This window comes from Lepidothrix coronata, unplaced genomic scaffold (assembly GCF_001604755.1).
Source record: "Lepidothrix coronata isolate B3197 unplaced genomic scaffold, Lepidothrix_coronata-1.0 Scaffold90, whole genome shotgun sequence".
In the NCBI taxonomy this organism is placed as follows: domain Eukaryota; kingdom Metazoa; phylum Chordata; class Aves; order Passeriformes; family Pipridae; genus Lepidothrix; species Lepidothrix coronata.
In genome coordinates, this window is record NW_016690270.1 from 3,678,336 (window position 1) to 3,699,344 (window position 21,009).

At 42.1% G+C, this 21,009-nt stretch overlaps 1 protein-coding gene across 12 annotated transcripts in view; it reads right to left on the reverse strand.

The window, feature by feature from the left end:
* LOC108500447 (membrane cofactor protein-like) overlaps positions 1-14,136 on the reverse strand; it is a 30,763-nt gene extending 16,627 nt beyond the window's left edge. For 7 of the 12 annotated variants that reach the window (XR_001875853.1, XM_017821371.1, XM_017821373.1 and 4 more), the window contains exons 1-10: positions 13,926-14,136; positions 12,266-12,457; positions 11,959-12,055; positions 11,171-11,256; positions 10,601-10,807; positions 9,455-9,637; positions 8,316-8,495; positions 7,975-8,214; positions 7,622-7,648; positions 6,878-6,944 (exon numbers count right to left, since the gene is read on the reverse strand). Coding sequence is in view for 11 of the 12 variants with exons in the window: in XM_017821371.1 (XP_017676860.1) it covers positions 6,878-6,944; positions 7,622-7,648; positions 7,975-8,214; positions 8,316-8,495; positions 9,455-9,637; positions 10,601-10,807; positions 11,171-11,256; positions 11,959-12,055; positions 12,266-12,457; positions 13,926-14,121 (1,475 nt within the window). In the remaining variant the exon portion in view is untranslated. The other 5 variants (XM_017821374.1, XM_017821378.1, XM_017821377.1 and 2 more) reach the window with 5 other exon arrangements.
* Between the last annotated feature and the right edge of the window lie 6,873 nt (positions 14,137-21,009).

Consider the following 21,009-nt stretch of genomic DNA (forward strand, 5'->3'; position numbering starts at 1 on the left):
ACACCATCCAAAGCCCGACCTGGCCTCACAAACACGTGTGGTTTCGCTGTTCTCTGGAGTTACACCCACAGGCCGAGCATCCTGCACAACAGGAGGACACTCAGCACCCCGTTCAAGTCAGGAGGGATGCTTCCAGAAGAGAGCAAAGCATCTCTTCAAACATTTAACTAAGATTCTCCACCTCCAGCAAGCCAGGGCCCAGGTGTGACAGCACAGCCACCCAACCTTCCGACCACTTCTACTCCACGTGCCATTTGTTTGCCTTAACCTGTTCTTTACGCAGATTTTTTTTTTTCCTCTTAAATAAAATTGTGTGCTTTATGTTACTGGGCTCTGTCTGAGGTAGACAGATCACCTGTTTCCCTGCTGGACAATATCCAAGTGCTGCAAGTCTCTTCATTTCAGTCCCCAGCTCCATTTTCACCACCCTGAGAAGTGAGTATTTAGATTCATAGAATGGTTTGACTTGAAAAGGACCTTAAAAATCACCTTGTTCCAACCTCCTGCCACGGGCAGGGTTTAATTTACACTGATTTTAAGCCACCAAGCACTGACACTTCACATGATTTAACACTCAACCAGGTAACCCTGTACCTGTTTTGTGACTCCCACTGTGTTACCAGTAGATGGCAACACCACATTTTTATTCCATGCAGCCTCTTCCCTCGGCACAGAGTTCGTGTGTTCAGGACTCTGATTATCAGTTCCAGAGCCAAAAATGAAATAATCCATGTGGGACTGAGTTTGAGGAAGAATGGTGCAGAATTCATGACAACTGGGGCAAAATAATTTGTAGTGTTTAAGTCAAACTCACAGGATCACAGAATGGAATCACAGAATGGTTTAGGTTTGAAGGGACTTAAAGCTCATCTCATTCCACCCCCTGCCATGGGCAGGGACACCTTCCACTGGAAAACTTGCCAAGCAGCTGCTTATCCCACCAGTGCTCACTGAAATCCCAAAAATTCCTAATGGAAAGTTCTGCAGTCTGGCATCATTTGCAGTCCACACCAACTCATTTTGAGTATCACAACCACAAATTGGAAAAAAAATATGGCATAACAGTTATTTTTCCATTTCACCCTCTGAAAGGCTTCATTCTGCAAGGCAGCTGACTCCACACATTGCTTTGCCAAGAAAATTAAGTACATTTTAAGTGTGAAACTCATGCAATTAATAATCACATTCTACTTAAAATGTCACTTAAAACCACCTAATCTATATTCCCTAAGGATTGCATCTGTCACACACTGGACAAAAGTGCCAAAACACTCACTGGGCTTTGCTCCTGACTCAAGTGTTCCATCAGAACAACCACAGGATAATCTGCCTCTTCTCCATCAAGCTTTTACCAAGTTTTTCAGGAGTGAACACAGTAAAGTTTTAGAGGTTCTGGGGAATTCTCTGCGATTCTAAAAGAAAATCCCAAAAGGCTGCTCAGCAAATTAAATCACATTCTCTACACTACCATTGAGTAACTCTGTGCACAAACTGCAAATTTCAATCTCAACAGTTCCCACCTAATAAAAGTTCATTACAGGAAAAATCATCTTAATAATAACGGGAAAAGAGCTGCTCAGCACATGACGAATGAAAGACAAACACTTACTGCTAAATAATGTAACATTTTTATTTGCAATATTACAAGGCATTACTAAGTCTTTACATCCGGAAAGAAGTGCCAAAATAAGGCCAATTTTTACAGTGATTCCAGCTCAGCTTTAAGTGCATTTTCAGCACGTTGCAGATGCCACACGAAGCAAGCTGAGCTTGTGACCCCCACACTCAACCCCCCAGTCACACCACCCAGTGTTTACAAACAATTCTCCAACTAAGATGTCAACCAGCCCCTGAACAGCAAGTCATCCCGTGGAGCCAAAAGCCCTTTGTAAAAACCACAGACTATTATGAGCTCTAACAATGCAACCGCTGGGATTGTCCCAAAAAGCCCTAAAAAGCCCCAAACAGTTCTCTGTTGCTCCAACAATCAGTTGATGACAGTGGAGCAGTGCCAAGCCACCAGAGACAAGCCAGAACAGTTTCAATGCTGCCCCAGGCATGTGAAGTGAGGCAATTTGGTTTTTTTTTCTGGGAGAATTGGTTCTTAGAAGCTGCCTGTAGGTTGACAGTGAGATTCATGAAGCTAAAACCTGTTCCTAATTAGGCTTTTGGTTTTGATAAGGAATTGGAGGTAGCAACGAGTCTCAACTCATGGCGAACACTGGAGTGTTTGCCAACTCCTGGAGTCACAGTCTGGACTAAAAAATTGTGCTAAGGAGCTCAAGAGAGACCTCATCTACCAGCACGGCCAGCACATCCAGTCCTGCACTCCCAGCACTAAACTGCTTTGGTTTTCCTTTAACATGAAAAGTGAGTCTGACAGGGAAAGGCTTCTGGTTCTGAACAGGTGCATGATGATAAATCCTTCATTACAGAGCTTGATTAACATCACTGTATACAGAGATTTGAAACGTGGAATGTATGATTTCAAGGAAAAAGGCAAGGAAGGTGGATCCACACAGCATCCTTTCTATCCTGAAAAGTAGCAAAGTATCTCCAGAACTGACATCAAGGCTCAATAAAAATCGAGCCCACTAAGGGACTTACACTGTGCTCAGGACAAGTACCACTGATTTCTCAGCAGTACCTTATTCAGGTAACTTCTAGAACAGGCCAACAAATTCAAAGGCAGGGAATGTCTTTGCTACAGAAACCTCCAGTTTTCTACTATAATAAATCCACCGTGGCCTTTGCAGGATTATATCAAAGAGTTAGAAATACATATGGCTTTTTTCCTTCTTAAAAGCAAAGGAAAAGCTATAAAGCTCTGATTTAAAGGCACACTTTAATTAGTTAGATACACAGAAATCAACTCTGACAAACAAAGAGGTAGAGCAGATGAGATCTGACCTATGATAGTTTCAAAAAGACACAGCCTTCAGTGACACCATCTCTCAAGGAAAATAATAATAATAATAATAATAATAACAATACAAGGGACAACATTTAAGCCACCTCAGCCACAGAAAAAGGAGGAGCAGGAGGACACAGTTTTGGTGAGCAGAACCATAAAAGAACAGAGAATACTGGACAGTCTTCTGTAAGCAAAGAGGTAGCACTGACTCCTGCAGACAGACACTCTTGGATGCTACAGCCATGAGGAAAGACAGCAGGCCAGGAGGAAAAGCAGAATATCTGTCTATACAACTGCAGACACACTTTTTACCCCATTAACCATCTCCTCCTACATTTAACCAGCAGGACAAGACACAGCACAAGGTACTCCTCTACTCAATGCAAGTGCAACTGTTTTCCATTTCTGGCAGGGAGATTCCACTGCAAATCCCCTCCCACCCCCCCCAAAAAGGTCATTCATGCTTTACACATCTTATATTCGGCAGTACATGGAGTGCTGTCGCGTTTCCTACAAACAAAAAAACAAGTCAAATCAGAGATTTTTACATTTAAATAGGTTTTACATTTTATACTGAAAGCACAGCCTTAGTTCTGTCATTAAATCAACAGGTAAAAGTCACGAAACTAAGTCATTATTTGTCCTCTCCTTACTAAGCAGCTGCTGGACTGAAGAGATTTTTGCCTCATTCTCTGCTAAAAAGTGTTAAGAACGACCCAAGGAGTAGAAAAGCCTTTGATCCAAAGGGATCATTTCAAGTGATGAACAGACCATGCCTGAGTATTGTCAAAAACTAACAACAGAACAGTCAGAGGATTCCTCACTGAACTGGAGACCACACCAGGGGCACCCCTTGTCACTCATTTTCAATTCAGTTGGTTATTTAGTACATATTTTCTAAGCAGAAACTATCAGTCTGTGAGAATTTTGATTTTGTGCTCTACCAACAGCAAATTTATAATACTTAAACACACAAGAATTACAATTCAAAACAACATTCTTATATATGTTTCAAGATCTTGAATAACTCCTGGTTTGCTTTACCAAAAAAAACAACCACCCCACACCAAACCTCTGTACTATTATTCCAAGTCTCTAAGGAGTTCTACATAAGAAAAATTCAGAATTAACAGTGTTTTCACACACCAGACCAGTCATTTCTCTTATTATTATCACAAGTACAGGTAAGATTCAAATGAAGAACTCTATCTCTTGATTCCTTTTTATCCTCTCCAAAAATAAGCCCAACTAACTGAGAAAACTAATCCTATCTTAATTAGAAACATCTTTCTTCAGAGGTAAAGATGATATTCTTTAATCCATACATTATTTTGGGAGTAACTCCAAGCTTAATCTTTATATATGCCATCTCAAAACTTACCAAAAATACTGAAAAATCACCTGTTCTTCACAAGTCAATAAAAAACAGACCTTGGCATTAAGTTTGAGCAAGAGACACAACCACCCATCACCTTCTAAGAACTTGTGCAATGGAGAAAAGGGACACAAAAGAAGATAATATTTTAAGAAAGTATTTGTAGTGCCAACTCTCTTAAGTTGTCATGACAAAATATTGACAAATATTAATCAAACTAAGCTGTTCTGTCTTAAATCTGTTCTGTTGGAACCAGGTTTGAAGAGCCAGATTTTGAAAGAGCACATTTGACCCCACCCCAAGTGCAATCCCAACCATCATCACTGGACTAAGCACTAGTTTAAAAAACAGAAGAAATTAGTTGCAAATAAGCAACTATATTTTGATCCTTTTTAGGGCTACAGAACTCTGAGAAAGAAACCAAAGAAATTAAAAAGAAGATCTTGTTAGAACCTTCATTTATTTATATTTTACTCCTAAGAAAGAGAAAATGCAGGTGAATCAATAATTCTGAGAGACATGGGATCTGGTTTGCTCTGAAGGGAGGCAAATTTTAAATATCTTTAGAATTTTAGTGTCCAAGGGTGGTTTCCAGCCTCAACTGTCTTTTAATCATAGGGAATTATACTATTAGCTAAGAAAAGTAACAGCACTGGAATCCACTTCACATTATTGAAATGGGTGCAAACATTCTACAAAGTATGTAATGTGTTACTCATTCTTCAAAGACAACTCAACACTAAGAAATGTGATATGCAATCACTGGAAGCTACTGTTTACACTACTGAATGATAATTCTTTATATATGATACCCTATTCTCCCAAAATGAATGAAAGGTTATGATATTCTTTCCTATAGGAAGCCAAGGTTCACAAATTCCACACTTCTTAAATTCCAAGTAAACCCCAATAAAAAGATACTTAAGCTTCACTGCAAAAGTCCAAATGAAGTGGAAAGTGTATACCTTTTAAAGATTCAATTAGTTCATGTATTCAGTGTCTTCCATCTCAGCTGGGGCCTTAGCTTTTAAAATACATGTTTCCTTGCAACTCTCATCAACTGTGTACGAGCTGAACAGCAGAAGGGGAAAAATTTCAATTCTAATTGAATGTCCCATAAAACTGGCAGATTAAACACATATGAGAGAGGGCAAGGAAAGATTTGCTGCCACTTGAAGACCACGGACCAGCAAGTAGGGGGTGGAAGCACAACAGTTCACAAAGGCTCAGCTACGTCAGGGACTCGGAAAACTAAACAGGGAGACAAAAGCCTTAATAAAAGGAGATTAGATCAGGGTTTCCAGACAAGGAAGAGGTTTAACAGTCAGATGTTCACAGAGGGAAGGATAAAGGAAAGCACTAAGCACAATAAGGCTTTGAAATTGCTGCAAAATATTCAGAAATATAACATTCTTTAATTTTTTATGACGTTGCTTTAGATCCCTCCTGCTCTCTGCACCCTGAGAAGCCTCTCCACGGATGAAGACAAAGTGCTGCCCTAATGCTCTGAGCTCCCATGGACTCTTCTTTGGCCCAGACTGCAGGATATCCAAGTCATGGATGAGAAGGAATGGCTCAAAAGCCTTAAATTCCTCAGCAGCACACGGGCACCCTGTCACCCTGGCCCCTGGAATGAACCTGTGCTGCCCTTGTAGGAGGTACTAAGGCTAAAACCTCACTGCACATCAACTTTCTCCCAAGTCCTCTGTGTGTACTTCACTACAGCTATGAACCACAGGAATATTTCCTCTGATTTACTCTATTTAAAGCATCCCTGTCTTGGCTTCATGTGCTCCAGGTAAATTCCAAGAGATTTTGTTAAAAGATCACCCAGTTTTTATGAGATGCTTATCCTAACAATCCATGTGCACCACCTAACTTGCTCTGAATTTTCAGTGTTTTGCATGTTACAAACTGTTTCTCCAGCAAAACAGGCTTCTTTCAAGAAGACAAAAATCAGGCATTACAGCAAGAAGTAATGCACAAAAAGTAATGCATTTAAATCTCCTGCCACCTCTCCATGAAAAAGCACACATAAACCCAGCTGGTTTGAAGATAAAAGTTCAAAACACCCTTTATGTCTCATCAAAAACAGAAGAACACTTACTTATGTATGAATCTAACATTTACAGTTCATTTTGCAAGTCTTTAACACAGGGACACCAACATTGCTGCTGCAGGAGAAAAAAAAAAACCTGAAAACCTTCCAGTAGCACGAGCCCACACAACCAACACTAGCCCTGGTTTTAAAAGGTAAACATGACATGTTTTTAGCAGGTAACAAAAGTACTTCCCTTGGCAGGTGTAAATATGCCAAACACAAGCTTAAGAACAAGGTTTTTCCATCCCTGAAATCAGTGCAAGTGTTAATTAGCAGCTTAGCTGAACAACAGATGCAAAAACAAAAGTCAAATATATTGTTAGGCTTTAGCTTCCATCAGCTGCTGTGAGAAGCTCACACACAAATCAGGCATTTGAACAAGAAAGGGCAGATAAAGCTCAAGAAACTCACACATGTCAGCACAGCTTTTGCTCAGTCATCTGGAAATTTGCAATAATAACAGTAATAAAAAAGGAAGCTTACTCACCCATTCTGTGAAAAGAATTTCTTATAGGCCCAGAAGGCTGCCAGGAGCACCACGATCACCACAAGCACTTCAGGAAGAATTAAAAAAAGAAATAATAATAAAAAAAAAGCTTTAGAGTGATAAAGATCATCTCTAGCTCATAACAAAAGCATCAAAAAGTTTTGCAGAAATAGCATTATTTTCATCCACAGGTTTACAGCACCCCCACCCCCTCAAACAAATCCCCAGCCCAACTTATTTATTAAATAAGATATGCAAATGAAGTATTTGATGCTTTACTCAAGACTCTTAAATCAGCTCAAGAACAATGACCACCAAGATGGCAAAACCCCACCAGTTCAGTAACATTAAAACAGGAAAAGACAAATCAGGAATGATGACAACCCCCTAACAAAACTTCTTACAAGTTTATACAAAACTGGGTAACAAATTCAATGACAGAAGATGGACTAAACACTTCTGTTCAATGGCAGAGTAATTTACTCAGCACTTCAGTAAACACAAGCTCTGAAGTTTATCAAAGAGATCAAGTAAATCTGACCTCACAAACAGAAAAAAACACACATTTACACTAAATTAAACCGTAATTGCTTAGCAATCTTAACTTTTCTTGAATTATGCAGCCTTAACCAAAACTCCAAAATCTGCAGTCACAGGTGACTGGGATCAAAAATAAAATAACATTTCCACATAAAAAAAAGACAATCAACATTGGGTCTCGTTCAGGTTTCAGAAAATACTTACCACAGATGCAGGCTATGACATATCCACCTAAAAACAGAGGGAATCAGTATCACAAGAGGAACACTGTGCTTCTTATTCAAACATTATTATAAAAACATTCACAAAGCTACTCCAAGCAGATCAAGCATGCTTGTCAACACAATCTTTGAAGCAGGTCAGTTTACACCACAACATCTACTTAACTTAAAATATTTCTGTTTTCAATTGATTTTAGCAAGCTCTATTCTTTTTCATGCCAAAATAAAGGAGGAAGTCGCGTTCAATTATTTCTCCCGAATATAAAAGGACATTCTTAAGCAGCAAAGCTTCTCTCAGAGGCGCTTTCAGTGGAAGTCCTTGCAGCTCATACTTACTCAGCTGGCAGGTTGGCACTCCAGGAGACCACTGGTTTCCTCCCATATACCGAATTTCAGCTTCACCTTGTAACGTGTACCCTGCGTAGCATTCAATGGTAATACAATCCCCCACAACATAGGAAGGCTTTTGTCCCACAACTACTCTACCAAAATTTATGACTGGAGTGGAACCAGAACTTATGCCTGGAATAGAACCAGGACTTGTGCCTGGAGTGGAACCAGGACTTTCAGGCCCACCTGGAAAGAAAACAGGGAAAAAAAAGAAAAGCCGTAACTACAGCAGATATTTAAAACTTGTCACTCTGCCTCTGATTTTACCAAGTATGAGTTTTACTCACATCTACACTCTGGAAAATAACTCCATGTCTTCTGTCCCTGACAAGCCACTGTCACCTCTTTAGTGCCATCAGGAAAAGAGCAGCGAGCATTGCACTTTATTTTAACAGACTCTCCTTCATTATAGACAGATTTCAGCGGAACCACAGCTCCGTTTGTGACCTCTGGAGCACCACATACATCTGCAGGAATTAACACATGAATTTAAAAACGAGCTTAGTGATAATAAACTTGAAATCATTTCAGAACTCATTAACTCACTCTACAAATACACCTTGACTTTGTGTGAGAAAATCCCTCAGCATATCTGAGGAGTTTAACTTGACCGAAATTTGAAGTATAAATATTTCCTTTAGAAGACTTAAAGAAAAATCACTGTAGGTATTCATTAAGGTAATGCAAGCTTATGATGTGGTAGCTCTGAAATCCATATTGGTTGATTAGTTTTGTAAGCTCTAGAATCATTTCCAGGTGCCTTATCAGACTCATTCACTACAGAACACTCAAGCACGCTCTCCAAAGCACTTCTCGCTCTTGTGAGCTCATTATTAAACTATGCATGTAAAAAATTCTCTTGCTGTACTGTACAACCATGTCCCCTTCCCCTCTAGCACAAAGAGGGAGGAGAAAGGTTCAGAAACACCTCTGCCATGTTCCCAGCCCTGCAAAATAGTCCTGATTTAGGAATTTGCCTGGTCAAAAATCTAACAATGTGCTAAACACCCACAAGACGCCTGCAAAGTAAGAGATTAAAGCTACATCAAACACAGAGATTTGGATTACTCCAGGATCCTACAGGTTTCTTTATTGTGCACACTCCTAGTTCTTTCTATCAGAATTCAGAAACACATATTTTCTCCTCTATTTACCCTCAAAATCACCAGAACAAACACCACAATCAATAACAGCACATCCATGTCACAAGTTCTACCACGTCTGTCACTCAATTCACCCTCAGCCAAAAACTCTTTGGAGTTAAGAGCCCCTCAAACACCTAAAATGTCACCCACAGATGGCTCCCCATCAACTTCCTCAGCTTCTGATTTACACCTACAGTGTTGTGATTTGAAATTTTAGCTAAGACAAGGCTCACAGCACTCTCAACACCCAAGACAAGTTGGAGTTTTACAGAAAGACTTACTTTTCTCACAGGTTGGTATTGGAGGAGACCAAGTGTTATCTTCTGCACAGGAAATTATATCTTCTCCAACCATGTAATAGCCTGGATTACACACAAACTGGACTGAGTCCTTGTAAGTATAGGAAGACTCAAATCCAGATATTTTGTACCCATTTTTAACTCTCGGGTTTTCACATTTGACCACTGAAAAGAGATAAAAGAAAAACAGCTCTGAAACATTTGTTAACACAAACGTAGCAACAAAAACAACACCCTGTCCCTAACTTGCAAATGTCCCAGTCCTCAAGTTGTTTTGGAGGGGTTTTATAACAATGTTATTTTCTTAAAGGTGGAGAAGGTCCTTGGTTTGAGCTATTGGGTTGTAACAGTACAGTCAAATAAGAAATTGTAATAATTGACATAATAATGTTCCACCTCCAAAAGACACACACCTGCACAGTGGCAGGATTTCAGAAAACAAATTATATTGATTAGGGTTCAAATGGCAACAGGCACCTGGAATTTCTTCCTACATCTGACTCTGTGCTTGCTGGGCTTTGGATTTATTCCTGCACTTCCCTAGTAGCTGTGTTTTCAGGAAAAGGATGCTCCCTTAGCTTTTTACTATTCCTAATCTAGCCTCCACATCCTTGCTCTTTACATAGCTTTTCTTCAGCTCCCCAGGCTTTATGGTCTCTCAGTTCCTCCACTTTGGCCTTGTCACTTCTACCAACAAGACATTCATACATGTATTTTTAAAGTTTTCACTTAAATTTTAGCCATATTCTGGTCTCTCAGTTCCTCCACTTTGGCCTTGTCACTTCTACCAACAAGACAGTCATACATGTATTTTTAAAGTTTTCACTTAAATTTTAGCCATATTCTGGTCTCTCAGTTCCTCCACTTTGGCCTTGTCACTTCTACCAACAAGACACTCATACATGTATTTTTAAAGTTTTAACTTAAATTTTAGCCATATTCTGTGCCATAAGCAATCAGTATCCACCCTGCTAACCTGATCTCCAATGCAACTGTGTAAAACTTAGTACCAGAGGATTTGCTTCTTCTTTTCTATAGGGAGGGTCCATTCCCCACCACACCCTGCTTCGAAAAAAGGGAACAGAGATCGTAACAAATACATATTAAAAAATTAAAAATCCCAGCAACCTCTGCATTGTGGAGGTGGCCCACTCCAAACTCCATTTGAGTGCTCATTAGATGTGCAGAAAATGGTATCTGAGCCGATGAGGGAGAAGGGATGTGAGCCTGCTGGGACATCATCACAGGAGTAGCTCACTGCAGTCTGATACACGTAGTTGGCAGCTTCCGTGTGGTGCCCGTTGGCAATGCTGGGAGGGGGATCACAGGGAATCACTGGAAAGCAAGCACACAGTTCACTCAGAAAGAACACTGGGGGTGTCAGCTCGTTCACCTCAGAAACAGCAAGCCTTGATTTCCAAGGAATTGCACTTAAAATCTGACACAGCTGCTCTAAGGGAAGCTACAGTTGTAGCTGGGAATCTCAATTACAACACGAGGTTGGATTTGATATAATTACCATAACTGGTATTTTTCAGTGGTCATCCTTCAGGCACATCCCAAACACCTACAGAAACCCCCCCCAAACACTCCTATTTTACCATCATTTCTTAGACTGGAAGGTTTATAAGCAGAGCTGTTTTTAAATGAACTACCACCATCTGAATAGAAAATTAATCACAGCAGTGATTTACTCACCTTCACAGAAAGGCATCTCACGATCCCAATCAACACCTTCATTCCTAATTACACAGGTAACCTGCTGGTTTCCAAATAACCTGTATCTAGAGAGGTAAACATTTTTAAAGAGGTTAAACTTAAATCTCTCATTTCTCCAACAAGCACCTAAAAAACTGGTTTATACAATTCTATTCTGTGGTTATGGGGACATAACACACCAAGGTTTTGTTGTAAGGAGAAAAGTATCTTTGTTTGTTTATTTTGCTAACGGTCTCACTTCGAAAACAAAACAGAAGCAATCAGAAACAAAAACAAAAAACTCTGAAAACAAAACAGAAGCAAACAGACATCACTAAAGAAACTGATGGAAGTCACATTTTAAGATGTGACACTAATTCCCTGAAGTTACTAATACTAAAGGAAAGAGAGGAAAAACATTGGAGAGTTTAGTACTCCTGGCTTAATTTGCTATACACAAACAAATGGGCCGTTGTTCAAAACAACAATGAAGGGTGATGAGTATATATTTATTCCCTCTGCCACAGGAGCACTAGAAGAAAGTCATTAGAGGTAACACTCTACTTTTCACTCTGCAGAATCTCCCTAAAAAGCTGAAGGTTGATGCAAACAGCACTTAAGCCACGAATCAAGTTAAATTTAGCTCCAAGTTCATTTGCTCCAGGTAGAATTCAGATTTCAAATCAGAACTGGAATGGAACCTGTACAGAAAATTTGGGTTTGGTTCAGATCTGGTGTAAACACACACACACACAAAAAGGATTCATTAACTTCACCAAAATACTTACCCTTCTCGACAAGAAAAAGTAGCAGTTGAACCAAATGTAAGATCTGTCACATCAACAACACCATTTGCTAATTCTCCTGGGTGCTTACATCTTCTCTCTGGGAGAGTGGGGGAAAAAAGAAAGGAAAAATGTATACCTCTAATTATATATACAAAGTCTTTGGCATATATTGCCCTTACCAACATCAGTGGTTTCAAAAGTGTTGTTTACAACATTGCAAAATACTAATTCTAACTTGCAAAACAAATAAAGTTGTTAAATATCAAAGGGAAAAAGGAAAACGGTACCAAAAAAAGCACACAATTACCTGTACAGAACTGCTCTTTGGGTGCCCACTGTAAGTCAGGACCACACGTAAGAGTTAAGGATTTTCCAGGGATTTTCATATATCCCGGCCGGCAGATGAAGGAGACTTGACTTCCAACAGGAAAACTCTCTGTTCCTCTGAACTTCTCCTCCAGCTCTGCATATATCAGCCTGGCTGGAGCATCACAGGCGTCTGGGAGAGGAAGGAAAAGGGAATACACCACCTTAGCAACAAGAGAAACACACCGAGGTGTAACAGCACAGAAGCCAGGGGAATTCCAGGGGTTTTAAGGATTTACTGGTAAATCCAAGAGGTGACATTCTTAAGAGCCAGAGATATTTTTATATTTAACTAGTTTCCAAATTTTAATTTAGATTTTAGTTGCATCCAAATGTTCAACTCTGTACTAGTACTTATTGTTTTCCCAGGTCCTTCAGGGTTCTACCCAGACAATGCATTTCCTTCCAGATCTTATTTTTTGTCTGCCTTTTTTTTCTTTGAAGTTAAATACACAACTTAACTCACTGTAAACCCATCGGCAGTGAAACGCTTATTTAGCTTGCTGCAGGAAAAACAAACCAGCCAGCCCCATTCAAATAGCTGATAGTGAAAATATGTTATGAAAATATGTCATGTAGCTTTCACAGGAAAAAGGAGAGCAAATCTAAGGAGCATAAAGCAGAGTTTAAAAATCAGCTGCACAATCCAACAGAGACCTACAGACCCAGGGACATTCTGGGGTTGGTTAGAATCACGAAATATCCTCAGTTGGAAGGGACCCATGAGAATCATTGAAGTCCAACTCCTAGAGCTGAAGAGATGAAACTCCTCCACACAAAAGGACTCAAAGAAACGCATTCAAGACCCTCTATATGAATCACCAGACTACATGGATCTGCAAGACTTAAACACAGAGACCAGCACCTCTCGGACACCTATCAATCTTTCCCGATCTATTTCTATTATTGTTTAGAAATTGGCCAAACCGGAAAAGAGAGATTTACCAAACCTCAAGCTCAGCGTCCCATTAGCACCAAACGTTTCTGCAGCACCACCTTCCCCCTCACCTTTTCAGTACCTGAAAGGGGCTCCAAGAGAGCTGGAGAGGGACTGTTTACAGTGGCGTGGAGTGACAGGACGAGAAGGAACGGCCTCAAACTGACAGAGAGCAGGTTTAGATTGGATATTAGGGACAAATCCTTCCCTGGGAGGGTGGGGAGGCCCTGGCACGGGTTGCCCAGAGAAGCTGTGGCTGCCCCATCCCTGCAAGTGTCCAAGGCCAGGATGGACAGGGCTTGGAGCCACCTGGGCTAGTGGAAGGTGCCCCTGCCCATGGGAGGGGGTGGAACGGGATGATCTTTATAAGGTCCCTTCCCACGCAAACTGTTCGAAGATTCAACTCCCCCCAACAACACCGCCCAAAACCTCGTGGTTCCACCGCCACCACAAGCCATTTCCTCCTCCCTCCCCGAGAAAGCCTCTGGGGCTCCCTCACCCCGCAGCACCGCCGGCACCGGAGCGGGGAGGACACCGCGACCCCTCTCCCTCCTTTCCCCCCTCCCCCGGGGCGGGGGCTCCGCGACGCACCAGCCCCTCAGCGCGCCCCTTCCCCGCAGCACCCCCCCCCCGAGCACGGGGGCAGAGACAGCCCGCTCCTCACCCTCAGCCCGCGCTCCGCCGAGCCCCCACAGCACCAGAACCGGCAGCACCGGCAGCAGCAGCGGCGGCGGCCCCATGACGGCGGCGGGGCCGCGGCAGCGCCCGCTCCGCTCTTTCACAGCGCCCGAGACGCAGCGCGGGGCTGGGGCGCATGCGCGGGCCCGCCCCGCCCTCAGCGCCAGGGCCGCGCCCGCCATTATCGCCCTCAGAGGAGGGCCCGTCCCCCGCCGTGCGGGGCAGCGGGAACCGCTCGCTGCTTATTTATTTCACCCCAGCCCCGCTCATGGGCGGTGTTCGACGAGGCCGGCGCGCCCCGGCGGGCCTTCCGCGCCGTTACTTGTGCGCGGAAATTCAGAGCCGCTTCCCGAGCGCAGCCCCGCCGTTATGATTACTTAGTAATTTCCACACAAATTACGTAATGCCGTCCGGCCTCGCCGCATGCTCAGGTGAAGGGTCTGTTTGACCTGGGGCCTGATTTTTAGTATTAAAAGGCGTGGTTTTTAGTATAAAGCATAGTTCCTTGGAATTATGGACCTGTATTCACGGACCTCGAGTGTTTTGCCATGTTTACATAAGCACACATCGACATCTCGATTTACTACATCCTTAAAGCTTGTTAGTTCCACGATGTCCTTGACTAAGGGATGCAGCTTCTGCCTGTTCCACTTATTAGTTCTCCTTTCCTACTGATGAGGCTTGAAAGGATATGAAGATCTTAGATCAAAGAACATCCCGACTTAAGATAATCTTGACATGCTCCAAATTCTGCAACACCCTCAGCCCGTTCCGTGTTGCAGAGCAGCATTAAAATAATAATAAAATAAAAAAACCCCCACCCCGTGTACACATAAACACACAAAAAACCCCCCCTTCAAATTCTAGACAGACCTAGAAAAAGACACAAAATTCTTGTCCAGGGCTCAGCTTTTATTATGTTAAACATTTCTAGAGGAACGCTGCGCGTAAGCGTTGCTGAAAGGAAATACGGAGATGTGAATGCAGCTGTTATTAAGACATTAATTAACATGCTGTGACTCCCACCCCCGCGCAAGAACACTTTAATGGGACTTGCTTATCCATATTTTTTTGGCTTTGCAGATGAAGTATTCTTGATCAGAAGCAGCACAGAGAATTCCCTCTGGGGCAGCATCCGCACCGCGTGCAGTCTGAGTGTCGTTAGATCCTTACAGTAATTAATGGGAGCAGAATGAGCATTAAAGATTTACAGTAAAGTGTCTTATTTTTGCCACAGAATTTCAGTCTCGAGCAGCACTTCCATGCAGCCCTCGCTGTGGAGAACGAGCCAAGTCCCTGGTTAGCGGCCACACGGGTGCCCAGCCTAGGAAAAAGATGACATGCTCGTGTTATAATTAGACTTTTCCTGTTTCCATGCTGATGTCTAGGGATTACATTGTCACTCAGGGAGGGAGGAGAGAATTTCTGGGAAGTGCTTTGTTTCAAAGAAGTGACCCAAAACCAAGCCTCTTTATAGTCAAAGCTGATTATGCTCAGAGCGCTGCTAACACTGAAAATTCACTCTTGGCTCCAACAGATTCAGCATAGAAAGTAGATTCACCTGTCAGTAAAAATATCATCGTAGTAAGTGCGAAAGCAAGAAAAAAAAACCAAAAGCCCAGTTCAGTGTCTTTTTCTGACACTACTGCTGGTTAAGTGGTCTTTTAGAGAGCAAGCTCTCCCATAAACCATAAAAAAATTGCAAGCAGCTTTATGTCAGAAGCACGGACTAGTCTGGAAGTCTGACCTGTGAGCACTGTCCATTCAGATTATAGAAAAGGAAAGACACACGTTGAGGTTGGTGTCAGAAAGAAAAATAGGATGTCTAAAAAAACCCCCAGTATGTTTAAAACAGTCTCTTTTATTCTGCCAAAGAAAACATCTTACCAGAAGATTAAGGGGAAAGAGGTTTCTGCTTGAATGATTACATTAGAAAAACAGTCATTCAAGTAGACAACGTAGACAACAATATAAACAAATAAGCATATAATTGTTGCAGCTATAAGTGATATTTTATGTTGAGGAATATAAATCCATACCTTCTATGGCAGACATGAGCTTTTCTGTTGAGTTACCAGATTCAGAGGGGTTTGGTAATTGTAATTTTCATATGTACGATAATAGCTAAGCAAAAAAGAAAAAAACAATGAACTGTGTTGCTTTGTAAAAGAACATTCAGGTTGGTCTCCTTTCAGGAAGAGATAAAATGACATTATCTCATCATCTCTTCCAGCTTGTTCAGTTTGCAAGCGTGAGCTGAAGGTACAGAATCACAAGACCCAGGCACATTCAGGCAAATATTTTTTTAAGCGTATAAAGTGTACAAAGCTTGGCACTTGGCAACAAAGGACATGAATAAACATCCAGAGGGCTGCCTTACCCTTCCTTCTGCTTGGAAACTATTTTCCAGACAATGCCTGCCCCCAGGAGCAGCAGAACCCCCGCGGCTGCGACTCCTGAGAGAGAAGGGCCCGCATTATTCTCACTGTGTGTTTGAAAGCACACAAAAGACGTAACAAGGTGTATCTGCCAAGTAAGCAGAAGGAAACAGTGCCACTGAGCTAAAGACCTGGCTGCAGGAATGTTTGCAAGCTGCTTACCGAGGCCTAGTGACCCAGACTTGTGTGATGCTGGAGGGAGGAGAAAAAAAGAGAAATCAGCAAACTCTTCTGACAAAATCCAGTGTTTGTCTGCTGTCCTTAATCACTTTACCAATAAACCTTTTAGAATCATAGAATGGTTTGGGTTGGAAGGGATCTTAAAGATCATCCCATTCCACCCCCTGCCATGGGCAGGGACACCTTCCACTGTCCCAGGTTGCTCCAAGCCCTGTCCAACCTGGCCTTGGACACTTCCAGGGATGAGGCAGCCACAGCTTCTCTGGGCCAGCGTCTCACTGGTAAAACTGATTTCTTAAACCCACCATTATATACTCTTTTCTTAAATACAAGAAGTTATTTTGCATGTTTAAAATGCATTTACACGTGTTTCTGTCTGATCTTTGCTTCGTTCCCATTTCACTCACTCAGTTTACAGGGTGGCACAGGAGGGTCCCAGCTGAAATCCTCTTGGCACTGAGTCTGGCTGATGCCTTGCAGCGTGTAACCATCATCACATTCAAGAGTGAGGTTGGTCCCAGAACGATAAGTGTTTCCTTTAATGGCTTTCTTAACACCTTGAACATCCGGGAATTCACATCTGATCTCTGGAATTGGAAGTAATCAAAAAAGGGCATTTAATGAGAGGGACCATAAAACGTGAGAAATACAACTGTGGGTTATTTAGAACACGGTTCTTGAATTCCTTCTGAGTGTAGCTAGGAATTAATTCTTATTCCACAGGGTAGTTCCTTTCCTTGTGGCTGCAGAAGTAGGTAAGGGTCTGCCACAAATGAATATTTGTACAGATCAGCTCCTCCACACTGATATGGCAGATGCAAAATCGTGTGTAGAAGGGGTACTTTGGGAGAAATTTGACAGAGAAGAAGTTATTTCTGATGCTGGGCTACCAAAACATTTGGAGAGGAAAGATGTAGCAGGGAAGAATTCTGTGGCAGTTTTAGAACCAGCTGCATATAAACCACTTCTAGTCTGTAAAAGTCTCTTGCCCTCCAAAGATGTCATCATCAATAATTAATTCATTAATTAGTCCACCCATCTAAGCTATTTATAAAACCAAAGTGAGTCAGTTGCTTCAATTCAAGCATCTCATCATCTTTAACAGTCCGAGACCAAGGATTCTGTTGGAAAAGGTTCTCAGTGAGCAAAGGGGTAATATCAGCATGTAATATTTACCCTTTCTTTTATGTCATATATATATATATATATTTACTATCACTTGTACTACTAATAAAGATACTTCAAAGCCACAAAAATATGGAATGGCTGGCAGAACTTTTCTGAGACTGCTTCCTTTAAGGAGCCTCTGATTTATTTACATAAGCGTTTGGTAGGTTATTTCCTCCCATTGTTATCTGAGATTTTCAATTCTTGAGTCACTGAGGCGGGTGCAGCTCCTTGTGTGGGTAATGATTATGATGATTGTCCAGTTTTTCATGCAGGAACACCCACACTAGGAATCCTGTGACGTCCATGCAATTGGCTTTAGTCAAGTTTGCCTGGTGACTGACCTCGGCAGTGCCAATTCAGAGATACAGAGAAGGGAATAGTTGTTGTCATATACAAACCATCCATCAGAGACACTTTCTCTGATATAATCACTTTCTTTGTTTCCTGTTACTGATAACTGGAGAGTGAGACACAAAAGGCAAGGGACACAAAAACGTTTCTACTCTTCTACTAAAAGTAAAAAGCTGTCAGTGGAGGGAATTTGGTGTACACCGCTTTGGGGCAACAGGGGCAGAGATGGAAAACGTGCAAGAGTTAAAACTGCCTATCAGAAGTGCCTCTGTTGGACTCACATCCTTCTGACTGTTTGCTTGAGGTTCCCATCGTGCTTCTTTACAACAATACCCTTCCCAGGGGTAACAAAGAGTAGATAAATTCCTAGTTAACAGATCAACACTTCCTAGCTGTGACATAAAAGCAGTTCCCAGGCCAAATAAGGGGATGGAATTCAGTGTTAGCTGCAGGAGATCTTACTGCTTAGATTTGGGCCCTTGAATCTCTGAAGATTGAATTTTCTCCCCAAAGTAAGACGTGTATGTCAGTGTGGCTGCACGTCCCTCAGCCCAGTCTGGTTCTGCCACCACAATTCCAAACAACAGGAGCAAAGGAAGCACAAACCCACCTTTGCACTGAGGAAGAGGCTGGCTCCAGGTTCCTGACACCGTGCAGTTGATAAAAGCATTCCCAACAAGTGAATAACCAGGATTGCAGCTGTAGGATGCAGATGCTCCATAGGGAAAAGTGTGAGAGATGTTGCCTTTGAGCTTCCCATTGGTGATGTTTGGAGGATGGAGGCACTTCACAGCTGGGAAGTTGGGGAGGGGAGAGACAAACAAGAGGATCCTGAAGGACTGCAGAGAGTGGCCAAGGCACTGTACCTTTGCAGGCTTCATTTTTCCCTCTGAATTACTTCACCTTGGCTCAGTAACCTGTACCCCTGTCACTCCATCAGGCTTTGGAAATGGTTATAAACCTGATCTTGTTCTTATCACACATTGTGTAGTGAAGGACTCAGATGCAGTCCTTCTACAAACCTTTCCCTAAGGCAAGACTTGTTAAATGTCCTTTGTTCTTAGCTCTCTGCTACAAAAACACACCTTGACAGACAGGAGGAGGATGGCTCCAGGCTCCAGATGGTGTGCAATAAATGGATGCTGTCCCAAGGAGAGAGAAGCCGGGATCACAGATGTAGCTCACAGATGTTCCAGGAGTGAAAAACACTTTTGCTGGGCTGCTGAGAGACCCATGAGTGATATCTGCAGGCTTGGAGCAGTGCAGCACTAAAATTAGAGGTGTTCAGATCAAAACAGGGCTCACAGAGGCAAGAGAGAAAACTTTTGAGCAGCTGAACACTCACTCCCACAGCACTGACTCCAACACAAAGAGCCAACCCTCTGCAAAGAGGGTCAATTATCCCTCTCCCCTCAAAAAAGCAGGACAGGTTGGGAGGAGGAATTAGTGTTTAGTAAGTCTTTCCTCTTCTTAGGAGAGACCTACCTGGCTTTGCTGTGGTGTTGGGATGGTGATAATGTTCTGCCACTCCATCTGGATGCAACACTGAGAGTTTAAAAATGTGGGTGAGCAAACACAATGCCCAAATTTACCTTCATTTCCCATCATCCTGCCTTTACATTTCCAGCACTTCACTCCTCTCTGATAGTCAATGTCCTGCCTTGAAGCTGCCCAATTTCTCACATTCAGGAAATTAAGAGAATGTGGGTTCTGGATTGCAAGAAGCAGCGTGAGAAAGTGCAAATTATGCTAATACTTACAGCATTACCCAACCCCTGGCTCACCTCCTGCACAAAAAGAGAGGCACAAATAAAAAGAACAATTTCTGGGTTCTCCTTCAGGTAATCGGAGCGAACAGGAAAAATAAAGGCAACTTCAGCTTTGTTGAGTGGGTGGAAATCAGGGAGGAATCTGCAGTGCTGATGAGTCCAAGTGCTGAGACTTACCCTGCTGGCAGACGGGGAGAGGCGGATCCCAGGATTTATCAGCTCGGCACTGGGACGTGTGATGGCCTCGCAAGGTGAAACCTTTGCGGCACTTAAAAGTAACAGTGTCTTTGTATGTGTAGCGATATTTAAGAAGGGTTACCCTCCCATTCCGGATCTGTGGGAGTGGACACACCACCTCTGAAAAATAAATTCGTTTTTATGAATATGAAGCCATATTTATGCTTTAATTGGCGCATGTATAAAGTCCATCCTCAGTGTGCTCAGAGGATTTTCACAGGTAGTGCTTGGAGACTCAGAGAAGAATAAATTCAAGAACCGAGGGCTTTTTAGTTCATTTAAGTACCCTATGGTTGTATTATATATCTGAACATAGTTTGTGGCTATGAACAGAATAGTGCAAATACACTATTTGCAACTATTTAATACAACAAATGTATTAAATGGGGTAGAAATCTGTAAGCACTGTTAGCCATTCTCAGGACTGCTTTACTATCCCAAACTCACCTTCCAAAGCAATTCCATCTGAAAGAAAAACTGACTGCAATGATCAACCCCTGCAAATAACAGTAGAGGATTTGGAAGATTTCAGTTGGGTTTTACTCGATGTCCCACTCTTCTACTGCAAAACACATTCCTTCCTTAATTTATTATTTATATTTGTGAAACAAAAAGGGACAAATCCCTGCAGGCATCTCACAGCTCTTCAGTCTACATTTCTATGGCAGATCCAAAGCTTGCATCTGGAAGATTTTTAGAAGAAACCAAACATGCAAGCACCAAAAAAAAACCCCTATCCTAGGGGAATATTATGCTTTAAAAGTCATATTCCTCTAATTCTATTTATTTAAAAGAAATGCCACTTTTTGATTTTAAGGACTTAATTTGCCAGTTCTGGGCTCAATCTAGTGGTGACCTACTTACTCTGACAAAGGGGAGGAAGACCAGTCCATGTGACATCTCGTCCAAAAATCACACATCTCCT